Source organism: Hypanus sabinus, chromosome 12 (assembly GCF_030144855.1).
Source record: "Hypanus sabinus isolate sHypSab1 chromosome 12, sHypSab1.hap1, whole genome shotgun sequence".
Taxonomy (NCBI): Eukaryota; Metazoa; Chordata; class Chondrichthyes; order Myliobatiformes; family Dasyatidae; genus Hypanus; species Hypanus sabinus.
In genome coordinates this window covers 5,025,909-5,038,436 of record NC_082717.1, presented here as the reverse complement: position 1 = coordinate 5,038,436, position 12,528 = coordinate 5,025,909, and the positions used below count along the sequence as shown (strand labels likewise).

At 45.3% G+C, this 12,528-nt stretch overlaps 1 protein-coding gene across 1 annotated transcript in view; it reads left to right on the top strand.

The window, feature by feature from the left end:
- LOC132402582 (uncharacterized) overlaps positions 1 to 12,099 on the top strand; it is a 104,523-nt gene extending 92,424 nt beyond the window's left edge. Inside the window, exon 7 of the mRNA XM_059985477.1 lies at positions 6,999 to 12,099. Within this exon, the coding sequence (XP_059841460.1) occupies positions 6,999 to 7,115 (117 nt within the window). The 3' untranslated portion in view covers positions 7,116 to 12,099. The remainder of the gene's footprint in view (positions 1 to 6,998) is intronic.
- The last annotated feature ends 429 nt before the right edge of the window (positions 12,100 to 12,528 follow it).

Sequence of the window (12,528 nt, the reverse complement as noted above, 5' to 3'; positions counted from 1 at the left end):
TGAACTAATTAAGAATTATCTTTATGGCTTTGTGCATGGCCTCCACAATGCCTGTGGCAAAGAATTCCACAGATTCACCACTCTGGCAAAAGAAATTCCTCCTTATCTGCGTTCTCTCTCCTCCTTAGGAACTCTCGCACCTTAGGAAGCATCCTCCTCGCCACATCCACTCTGTCAAGGCCTTTCACTATTCGATAGGTTTTGATGAGATCACCCCTCATTTTTCTGCATTCCAGTTAATACAGGCCCAGAGCTATCAAATGCCTTTCATAGGACAAGCCATTCAATCCCTGAATCATTTTTGTGAACCTCCTTTGAACCCTCTCCAGTTTCATCACACCCTCTCTAATAAATGGGGCCCAAACTGCTCACAATACTGCTTTTGAAATGAATGCTACCATTGCATTTGTCTTCCTCATCACAGACTCAACCTGTAAATTCATCTTCAGTGAGTCCTGCAGAAAGACTTCCAGCTCCCTTTGCACCAGGGTTTTTTTGTATTTTCTTTCCCTTTAGAAAACTACCAGCCTCTCTGCTTACCTTCATATCACCTGCAAACTTTGAAACAAAGCCACCAATTCCATATTCCAAATCAATGACAAATGAAATAAAAAGAATCAGCCCCAGCTCAGACCCCTGTGGAACACCAAGTCACAGGCAGAAAGATAGTGTACAGCCAATGTATCAGGCTGAGATTCTTGATCAGGACTGAACAAATAAAGACTCCTTTTTTTCCCCACTCTTTGCCTCCTGTAATCAGCCACTGCTTTATACATGCTAGAATCTTTCCTGTAATACTATTATTAAATAGCCTCACGTGTGGCAACTATCAAAGGCTTCTGAAAATCCAAGTACACAGCATCCACTGATTCTCCTTTGTCTATCCTGCTTGTTATTTCTCACAAAGAATTCCAACAGATTTGTCAGGCATGATTTTTCCTTGAGGAATTCATGCTGACGACAGCCTATTTTATCATCTGCCCCCAAGTACCCTGGAACCTCACTCTTACAATTTTCCCAACCACTGAGGTCAAACAAACTGGCCTAGAGGTTCCTTTCAACTGTCTATCTCCCTTTTTGAAAAGTGGAGTGACATTGGCAATTTTCCAGCCTTCCCCAACCATTCCAGAATCTAGTGATTCTTGAAAGATCATTACTAATGCCTCCACAATCTCTTCAGCCGCCTCTTTCAAGACATTTGGGTGTACAGTACCTGGTCCAGGTGACTTCTCTATCTTCAGAACTTGCAGTTTCCCAAGAATCTTCTCTCCAGTGATGGTGACTTTACACACTTCATCACCACTGACACCTGGAACTTCCACCATACTAGTGTCTTCCACAGTGAAGACTGATGTAAAATACTGATTTAGTCTGTCAGCCATTTCATTGTCCCCCATTTCTACCTCTCTGGTATTGTTTTCCAGACACTCAATATCTACTTTCACCTCGCTTTTACACTTTATGTATCTGAAGATTTTTATTTCATCCTCCCTCCCAACAGTATCCAAAGTGATATACATGTTGTTGAGGGGGATGGCCACAGAGGTACTGTGCATTGGTTCCTTAACCCCTTCTCTTTTCTGACTGTCACCCAGTTTCCTGTGCCCTGCACCTTGAGTGTAACTACCTCTCTATATGTTCTAACTATCACCCCATCAGCCTCCCGAATGATCTGGACTTCATCCAGTTCAGCTCCAGCTCATTAATGCCATTTGTTAGAAGCTGCATCTGGATGCTCTTCTCGCCATTGTAGTCCCCAGGGACACTGGACCTCCCCTGTCTTCCCCCATCCACCAAGAGGAGCATTTCACTATCCTGCCTGACATCTCTACTGTCCAAGCTGAGCAGATATAAAGAAGACAATGACAAATATTGATCTGTTCTTTCCTTTGCTTTCTCTTCACTGGCACCTCAGGAACACCACTCGGACCCTGCCCACTCAGACCCTGCCTACTCAGACCCTGCCCACTCTCACCCTGCCCACTCTCACCCTGACCACACTGACCCTGCCCACTCTGACTCTGCCCACTCTGACCCTGACCACCCAGACCCTGCCCACTCTGACACTGCCCACTCAGACCCTGCCCACTCAGACCCTGCCCACGCTGACCCTGACCACACAGACCCTGCCCACTCTGACCCTGACCACTCTGACCCTGACCATTCTGGCCTTGACCACCCAGACCCTGCCCACTCAGACCCTGCCCACGCTGACCCTGCCCACTCTGACCCTGACCACTCTGACCCTGACCACTCTGACCTTGACCACCCAGACCCTGCCCACTCTCACCCTGCCCACTCTGACCCTGACCACCCAGACCCTGCCCACTCAGACCTTGCCCACTCTGACCCTGCCCACTCTGACCCTGCCCACTCAGACCCTGCCACTCTGACCCTGCCCACTCTCACCCTGCCCACTCTCACCCTGCCCACACAGACCCTGACCACTCAGACCCTGCCCACTCTGACCCTGCCCACTCTGACCCTGCCCACTCAGACCCTGCCCACTCTGACCCTGCCCACTCTGACCCTGACCACACAGACCCTGACCACACAGACCCTGACCACTCTCACCCTGCCCACTCTGACCCTGACCACACAGACCCTGACCACTCAGACCCTGCCCACTCTGACCCTGCCTACTCAGACCCTGCCCACTCTGACCCTGCCCACTCTCACCCTGCCCACTCTGACCCTGACCACACAGACCCTGCCCACTCTGACCCTGCCCACTCTCACCCTGCCCACTCAGACCCTGCCCACTCTCACCCTGCCCACTCAGACCCTGCCCACTCAGACCCTGCCCACGCTGACCCTGACCACTCTGACCCTGCCCACTCAGACCCTGCCCACTCTGACCCTGCCCACTCTCACCCTGCCCACTCTGACCTTGACCACCCAGACCCTGCCCACTCTGACCCTGCCCACTCTGACCCTGCCCACTCTGACCCTGACCACCCAGACCCTGCCCACTCTGACCCTGACCACCCAGACCCTGCCCACTCAGACCCTGCCCACTCAGACCCTGCCCACTCTCACCCTGCCCACTCTGACCCTGACCACCCAGACCCTGCCCACTCAGACCTTGCCCACTCAGACCCTGACCACCCAGACCCTGCCCACTCAGACCTTGCCCACTCAGACCCTGACCACACAGACCCTGCCCACTCTGACTGGCGGATGCTGCAACGACAGCCACTGTGCTTCCCCGCCTTCCTTTAAATCGCTCTTACTAATCAATCCCAAATGCTGAATAGTTGCTGGTTAACGCTCTTATTCTCTGTCGTGACCCACTATTGCCTTTTATCCTCGAGCAGTAGATCTGATTGAAGTCCCCTCTTCTCCAAACTTCCAATGTCCAAACTGGCTGCTGATCAAAGCCAGAGAGTGGTAGCAGATGGTTGCCTCTCTGACTGGAGGCCTGTGACATGTGATGTGTAGCAGGGATCAGAGCTGGTTCCTTTGTTGTTTACCATCTGTGTCAATGATCTGGATGATTGATGCACCATCAATAACTCACACTGAGACGTAAGGCGAGATATCGGCTTTTATTGACTGGAAGAAGGAACCAGGAGTGAGTGTCTATCATACAAGGTCTTGGAGACTGAGGCCAAGCGTCAGGCCGCAGATCTCCTTTATACAGGGGCCTGTGGGAGGAGCCACAGGAGCAGTCAGCAGGGGCGTGTCCTGACAGGCATATAGTTCACCACAATGATAAACTGGATCAGCAAATTTGACACCAAGATTGGGTGTATAGTAGACAGTGAGGAAAGTTGTATTGGCTTGCAGAAGGATCCATGTCAGCCGGAAAAATGTGCTGAAAAATGGCGGATGGAATTTTGTGCAGACACGCGAGGTTTTGCACTTCAGTCAGACCAACCAGGATGGGTCTTGCACTCTGAATGATCGGGCACAGAGGAATACGATAGAACGAAGGGATCTGGGAATACAGATCCATAACTTGCTGAAGGTGGTTTCACAGAAGTTTGGGTAGGTACATGGATGGCAAGGGTGTGGAAAGCTATGAGCCCATGTGGAGCAGGTTTGTGGGTGGAGGCAGTTTAAATTGTTTCAGCATGGACTCGATGGGCCAAAGGGACTGTCTGTGTGCTGTTCACAGAATGGACTACTCTTATTTTAACCAGTGATGCTAATTCTAGAATTTCCTTCAAAATTCAAAATTAATTTATTTTCCAAGTACACATCTGTCCCATAACAGCCCTGAAATTCACTTTCAGGTGGCCATTCACAGTAAATACAAAGATGACAAACCACAGACAACAAGATGGACAAACAACCAAAGTCCAAAAGACAACAAACAGTGGAAATAATATAAGAGGAGGAAAATAATAATAATGATAATAATAACTAAGCAATAAATATTGAGAACATGAGTTGTAGCATCTTTGAAAATGTGTCTATTGATTATGAAATCAGTTCAGTGTTGGGCTGAGTGATTTTGAGTCACATTCAAAGGAACATCTTGCCTGTCAAAATCCTTCTCTCTTCTAAACTGAACCTTGCCTAGTGTGCCCCCCTCTTTCCTGCTGAGACAACATGCCCATTCACAGTTTTATCCTGTTTAACTTCTATGAACTGTTCCCATAGCATTAATATCATTTTGTAAACAGAGACAGGGACTGAATGATACACACAAAATTCTGGACAAATCCTGCATGCTCAGTTTCATGGTCGAGGGGTCAGAGGGGCCTATTCCATACTGTATGTCAATTTTTTAAATATCTACGTGTAAACTGTTCTGGGCCAAACTATTATGAGGTATAATCTTGTAGGGAAATATTTTTTCATACAGATTTATTTATCAATGCACATCAAAACATACATTAACAACTAAGGATGTGCTGGAGCAGCCCACAAGTATTACCGTATATTTGGCACCAACATAACCAGCCCACAACGTTCAACAAAACTCAGTTCAAGTTCAAGTTTATTGTCAGCTGACTGTATGTTGTTACAAGTAAATGAAACAATGTTCTTCCGGACCACGGTGCACCCACAACACATATATCACACAGCAAATAAACCAAACATTACGATCAATGCGTTAATAAAATATTATTCAGAATGCATGTAGAGTGCAGCACAGGTAAACAATAAACAGCTCACTGTCCTGGTGACGAGACCTCAGTGGTGACAGGGTATCCATTAGTCTCACAGCCCGAGGGAAGAAACTGTTACCAAGTCTGACAGTCCCAGTCCTGATGCTCCTGTACCTCCTTCCTGACAGTAGAGAGTAAAGTAGATTGTGGGATGGGTGATGGGGATCCTCAACAACGCTTCAAGCTTTTCGTCTGCAACACTCCTGATAAATGTCACAAATAGAGGGGAGGAAGGTCCCAGTGATCCTCTCGGCAGTTTTCAGTATCCTCCATAGGCTCTTGTGGTCTGATGACTTGTAGGTTCCATACTACACAGTGATGCAGTCAGACAAGACACTGAATGACACAATAGCAGCAAGGCAACAGCAAAACAAGCCCCTTATCTACACTCTCATCATCTCACACACCCACAGGCAAACAACCTCAGGCTTCCAATCCTTGAACCCAGAGTCTCACACTGACAACCCCAGGAAAGGCAGCCTCTGGGTGTCCAGTTGACCCAGACTCTCAAACTCTCAGATGTTAGGACTTGAACCTCCAGTCCCTATCCCGCATATACAGACTCGACCTTTGGGCAGTCACTGCAATCTCTGCAGTCACCGATTTCAATCTTCAATCTTACGGGCCTTCAAACTCCAAACTTGAACTAATGGGGATAACGTCACTTGCCCTATCACTGAACTGTTCCCACAAGCTATGAACTCACTTCCAAGGACTCTTCACCTCATGTTCTAATTTACACATTGGTTCTTTGTCCATCCTGTTGGGTGAGGTCTTTCACTGACTGTTTTGTTTCTTAGCATTTTCTGCGAATGCCCTCAAAAATGAATCTCATGGTTGTATATGGTGACATAAATGTACTTTGATAATAGATTTCCCTTGAACTTTGCAACTTTGACTCACCAACTTTGGCCTCATCAGCCCTTCCCAATTATACCAAGCAACTCGAACACTCAATGTCCTGACCAATGAAGGCAGATGTGCCAAATCCTTCTTCACCATCATATCTACCTGAATCACCACCTTCAGGAATTGTGTACTTATACCCTTAGGTCTTTCTGTTCTTCAACATACCCGAGTCAGATACAATTTGTAATTTTAGAGAGATTTAAACAGGCACTCAAATAGATAAGGCAGAGAGGGATATGGAACAAATGGAATTCAGTCGATGGGGAAAAGGTCAGCATGGCTGTATTTCTGTGTTGTACAACTCGATGACCGTACGAGATGGAAGGGAGTTGTTGGATTCAAACACTTTAATCCAAAGTTCCTTTGGAAATCAGGAATGAGGCCAAAACCTGCTACTTCGATTGTTATATTAAGCCCTAATAGAACAAAGAGAACTCGAAGTCAATTACTTAATAATCTGCTCATTACCTGGTTCCCCAGCCCTTATTCATATCACTATCCTTTCCTATCAGGTTCCTTCTTCTTCAGTCCCTTGCCCCTTCTACCTATCACTTTCCAGCTTCTCACATCATCCCTTAACCCCCACTGCCATCTCTCTCACCCTCCCCTCGAACCTGGACTCACCTATCACCTGCCATCTTGTGTTCCTTCACCTCCCTTCTACCCCTTTTATTCTGGCTTCTGCCCTCTTCCTTCACAGCCCTGATGAAGAGCTCACAACCCAAAACATTGACTGTTTATTCCCATCCATAGATGCTGCCCGATCCACTGAATTCCTCCAGGAGTGTGTGTGTTGCTTCAAACTAATTGCATCGTCAGTATCTCTGGTGTCTAAGATCCCTGAGGTTACAACAGAGACCGTGTCTTTAGTAGCCAATTGTAGCAATGTCCTGTGGGATGGGTCAGATATAAACCAGGGGGTAAGTGGTTTGTTTCAGCACTGTAAACATCTGTGTTTTTCTGTTCCAGGCAGAGCAATCAGAGATGTTTTATGCTGATATTCAGTTCCAACGGCAGAAGACAGCTCCAAAAATTGAAGTCACTGAGGAAACAACTGAATATGCCGTCATCAAACGCGCCCAGTGACTAAAAATAATTCTTCAGCAGCAGCAGCAGGTTATTAAATATGTGTGTGCTTCTTGCTGGTAAAAATCAGCACATGGGACTCCGGAATGTCACACCTCTCTCATTCCACCAACTACAACGTGATCCCACAATCACCACGTCCTCCCCTTCCCCACCCCTTTCTGCTTTCCACAGGGTCTACAACTTCCTGGTCTGTCCATCTCTCCCCACCCATTTCTTCCCATCCCCAGGGACTTTCCCAGGCAACTGCTGGAGAACAAACCTCTTCACAAATTCACAGTCAAACAGAATGGAAACAATCCCTTTTAAATATCATTAATGTACCTGCCTCAACCACTTGCTCTGGCAGTTCATTTCATATACTGACCAATCTGGATAGAAACATTGCCCCTCAGGTTCCTATTCAATCTCTCCCCTCTAACCTTCAACCTGTGCTCTCTAATCCTGGGAAAAGGACTCTGCACATTGAGTATCTCTGCCCCTTGTGATATTATATACCGCTCAGTCTCCTACTGCAATGAATGAAGTCCCAACCTGTTCAGCCCCTCTCCATAACTCAGTCCCCTGAGTCCTGACAATATCCTCCATCTCCTCGTTTCTATTGAATGACATCTTTCCTACAACAAAACTGAAAACAAAACTCCAAATGTGGCTTCACTTCCATGTCCACCATCACCAAAATGGCCCTTCCCCGATGAGGTGGGCAGTATTGCAACTCCTCCAGCATTAGTGGTTGCACCTGGGCCTCCTCTACCTCTGAGAACGACCAGATGGGGGCAACGGCAATGTTCAACACCTACATTCCTCCCTCCAGAAATGACCCATTTATGTCTGTCTCCACTACCTGACAATCCTTTAAAATTGTGCTGCAGCTGTGCTTATTCAATGGCTTTTGAAACTCCAAATACATTGAATAGACAGGATCAGATTTATCCTGCTTCTGACGTCCATAATGAATGGACAGAAACAATTTCTAAATGTCCTGATCTGGCCACCTCCAGCTCACGGACACGTAAGACACACTCACTTTCTGTCCGCCTTTAATCTCTCCCTTTTCCGACTTAAACTTTGAAATTGCATCTTTATTCAGTCGGATCTGTAGAGCTGCAGTTATAATTATGGCTACTTTAAGAGGCATCAGGCGAAATCTGGACCCAGCCAACGGAAAGTCTAAAAAAACTGACAAGCTCTTGGAAGCACCTTCTTGGGTGCAGAGATCAGAGTCTCAAATCAGCAGTATTGGCACTGAAATAACTCAACTAAAAGAGGAATTTGAAGAAAAAATTGATTCCCTGTGCCTTGATCTTAAAGAAGTTAGTCAAAATGTGGCTGTCCTTTCTTCTCGTTTGGAAAAGGCTCAACAAGGTGATGCACCATCAATAACTCACTCTGAGACGTAAGGTGAGGTATCGGCTTTTATTGACTGGAAGAAGGAACAAGCAGTGGTTGACCACCATACTACATCCTGGAGACTGAGAGGCCGGGCTCAGGCCTCAATCGCCTTTATACAGGGGTCTGTGGGAGGAGCCACAGGAGCAGTCAGCAGGGGGCGTGTCCAGACAGGTATATGTAGTTCACCACACAAGGAATTGTGGACCTGGAAGCTCGGTCACATTGGAATAATTTTCGAATTGTTGGATTAAAAGAGAAATCAGAATCTGCTGACACACTGGATTATTTTGCTAAAATGTTTCAGTCTTTATTTCCGGAGGTTTGTTCACAACTCCCGGAGGTTCACAGAAGTGGTGCTTTAAACCTTTTGGGTGAAGGTAAAAACAGGCATATTGTTGTGCGTTTTCTCCATTTTAGAGACAAAGAACACATTATTAAGCTTGCAAGAAAACAAAGGTTTTTTTCAACTTCAGGGTTCGGCGATTTGCTTTTCTGAAGATTTTCCACCTAAAATTGTCAAGAAGCGTGCTGGATTCGCCTCAGCTATGAGATTAGCGTATCAAAAAAAGCTCTTCCCATCGTTAGAATACCCAGCCAAATTAAGGCTTTCTGTCAAAAATTCTGGAGCTCGTACTTTTGATGACCCAGCCAAAGCATTGTGTTTTATTAACTCTTTGTCTGATGAGTCTGATGACGAATCTGAAGCCTGAAGTTTGAATGATCTACAACAGTTTGATTGTCTCGTTGCATGAAGAGTGATGAAATTGGAAGATTTGAAGGTTATAGAAAGTCTTTACCTTAAAATGTATTTTTATCTCTGAAGAAGACTGGTTTGGATGGTTTTAACCTCAGAAGACATAATGGGAGAACTGTTGAAAGACTGCAGAGAATTTTGAACTAGAATTTTTTCTCTGCAGCATTTAAATGAACTAACTGTTCTTTTTTGTTCCATATGCTTTTGTAAAGATTTGTAAGTAGTTGCTTGTATTTTTTTTACATTTTAAAGTATTACATACCCTGTAACTGGGTATCTAACCAGCAGAGAAGGAAGAATCCGTTGGAGTCTGGTGGTATTATTTTTAAAAAGTGTTTATTAGTAAAATACACAAATCAATATCAATAATGCAAATATATAGATAATACACGTTAGTAATAATAAACCTAAAAGTGTGGGTATAATATTAATCAATAATAAACAAGCTCTATCGATGTCTAGTGGATAATGAATTGTCATATGTGAATATAAAGTTCAGTTCAGTTCATACGTGCTGTAGTGTTCTTCCACAGGTGTAAAAGAACTCTGAACTAAACACCAAGCTTAAACCAATCAATGAGGCAGTCCCAGTAAGATTAACCGTTTACTGTTCACTCTTCCACATTAACGTATGGTGAAAAGGCGTTGCTTCACTGATGTTTCTAGTGCGTAGAAAGAAAACTTATCTCGCACTGATCCTGCACATGTGAGCCCCCTCCTTCCCGTTTCTCCAAACCGGTATTTTCCCACAAGACGCGGCGAAACCGGGTGTGACGTCATCGCATGCCACAATATATCACGGACAACGAATTTACTTTAAACAATCTTAACTTTAACTAGAAAACGATAACAAACGAATTATTAAAGCGAAAATATAATAAACTAAACAAATGCCATAAAGGCAACACATGTGCTGAGATAGATGTTGGTTGTTGTGTTGTAATCGTTGGAGAGAGAGAGAGAGAGAGAGAGAGCAGTAACAGCTACAGACAGGCAAACCTTCCTTTATGTTCTTGATCCGTCATTTCGTTGTTGTTCTGGTCATTCAGGTATGACCCCTCTGTCCTTCAGCTAGACCGTTCTTCTGTGGTGGACCCGTCACTCTGGCATGAGTGGACAACCACGCAAGCCCCTACCGGCCCTGCTATAACACTGTGAGTTCAAGTGACCGATCTCTTTGTTCGGTCTCCGATGCCCCACACCTTCCCATGGGTTCCAACACTCAATCAGTGCTCAATAGTGTCTCCTGGTGTATCTGAGGGGTGTCTCCTCAGACCTCACTTTAATCCCTACACACGGGGTCAATCAATTTTGAATGGCTGTGTCAATCAAACCAGCCCACTCTGGCTGTCCACTGAGGAATTTTAATGAACAGAATGGTTTAAGATAAACAACCCTCTCAGAAGCCATAAGTCTTTCAGAAGTCATAATATGGTGAATCAACAAGTCTCTCTCCCATCTCTCTCTTATCTGTAGCAGATGTTCCAGCATGTTTTCTCTTACATCTCTCTCTCTCATTAGCAGCATAGCAACAGTAATGGTTTGTGATTCTCCCGGGGCGGGTGGGGGGGAACATGGGCAACTCTGCACCCTTCTGCCCATCAGAGCTGTTCATCCTTTGTAACAAAAGATAGAATGGATAATTTAAGGATGGTGATTGTTTTTCTTCTATGCAAATATTTCAAGAATTGTTTTGGATGTGTTTTTCTTCCCTTATCTAATATTATGATGCTTACTTTCAAAATTGAAGGTCGTTTTGTTCTACAAAAAAAACACTGTTCCTTCCAATTTAATTATATTAAGATTCATGTCGACTGTAATGAGTTTTATCTTCAGTAGAGGGAGAAATTTACTCCCCATGAGTGGTTCAGTTGTGAGGCAGCAGAGGTTTGAGATCAGAGTTTTCCTTCTCTATGAACTGTCAACCATGGCTAACAAGTCCCATTTTCCTGAAGCGATTGGTTTTAAGGCAGCAGTAAACTGCCCTTTCCCCTTCTCCTATTGGTAGAAATGGTTTCACTGAGCTCAGTAGCTAAGCCACAGGTAATGACCAGAATCTGGACTTGGTTGTCAGAGGTCATTTGAGATGCACGATATTGGGAGCATTTAATAGGGAGTGGGAGCTTATCCCCACTAAACCATCACCCCACCCTGCCACCCACCTGGCTATGACAACTTTAAAGGAACCCAGGAAAATGGATACCATTTGCTAATTTTTAGGACATTTTGTGAATTAAGTACAGATAACTTCCATCTTACAGGGAAATGGGGAGCTCTGTGGAAAGGTAGTGTTTGTCGAAGACAGAACAGATTGCAATTTGCTTTAACGTGAAACCTTGTCAATTGCTGATCCTATAAGAAAGTGGGTGAGGCTTCAGCTCAATTACTGCTGTAATGTTCGGGCAGGTGGGGCTCGTCAGCCTTGGATAGCAACCTGCCTGGGCAAAGAAAACTTCTGATTTTAAATCTCCGCTGCCTTGCGGCCATACTCACCCATGGGAGAGGCTTCGGGAGTAAACCCTGAGGAAGAAATCCAGAGCCAGGGTCCCTAAGCCAGTTTGATGTTGTCTTCAACTTCACTCTGGCAACCTCTGCGATGATATTGGTGCTAAGCTGTACTGGTGATTGCCCTTCCCTTGGACTACGTCAGTGACATGGAGAGGAGGAGCCTGCTGCATGGGCGACAGCCGGTTCTTCAAATCTTCCCACCCAGGCTTGAGAGGACACAGTCCACTAGAGGCACAAACCCACGATCACCTGAGATCGACGCGGCCTACTAAAGAGGCATGTATCCTGCTTGTGGAAAAAGAGTTTACTCCCTCAATTTGTATTGTGTAAAAATTGCAATTTATTAATTTTGACAAGAAAAGCAGTGTCTGCTTTCATGTTACTGTCAAGTATCTTAACTTGATAAAATAAATTTCTGTGTGTATTTATGAATTAAACAATGGGATTTTGATACTGGAATGCTCAGTTGTGCAGCTCTGTCATTTACAGTATATCACAGGATGCAAGGGAGTCGTAGAGCACTCTGGCCCTTTGGCCCATCTAGTCCGTGATGAACTGCTATTCTGCCCAGGCTCTGTGACCCTCCATTCCCCTGCTGATGGCCAGTTGGATTTCTGGTGGCCACGTTACGGGAGGGAGGTGGAGGTTTGGAAAGGGTTGAGAAGCAGTTCAGCAGAATGAGAGTTGTTCAATTTGGTATCACAGTGAACAGCATGGCTTGTCCCTGTGCTGTGTTCATCAGTGTTCAATTGTCTGTGA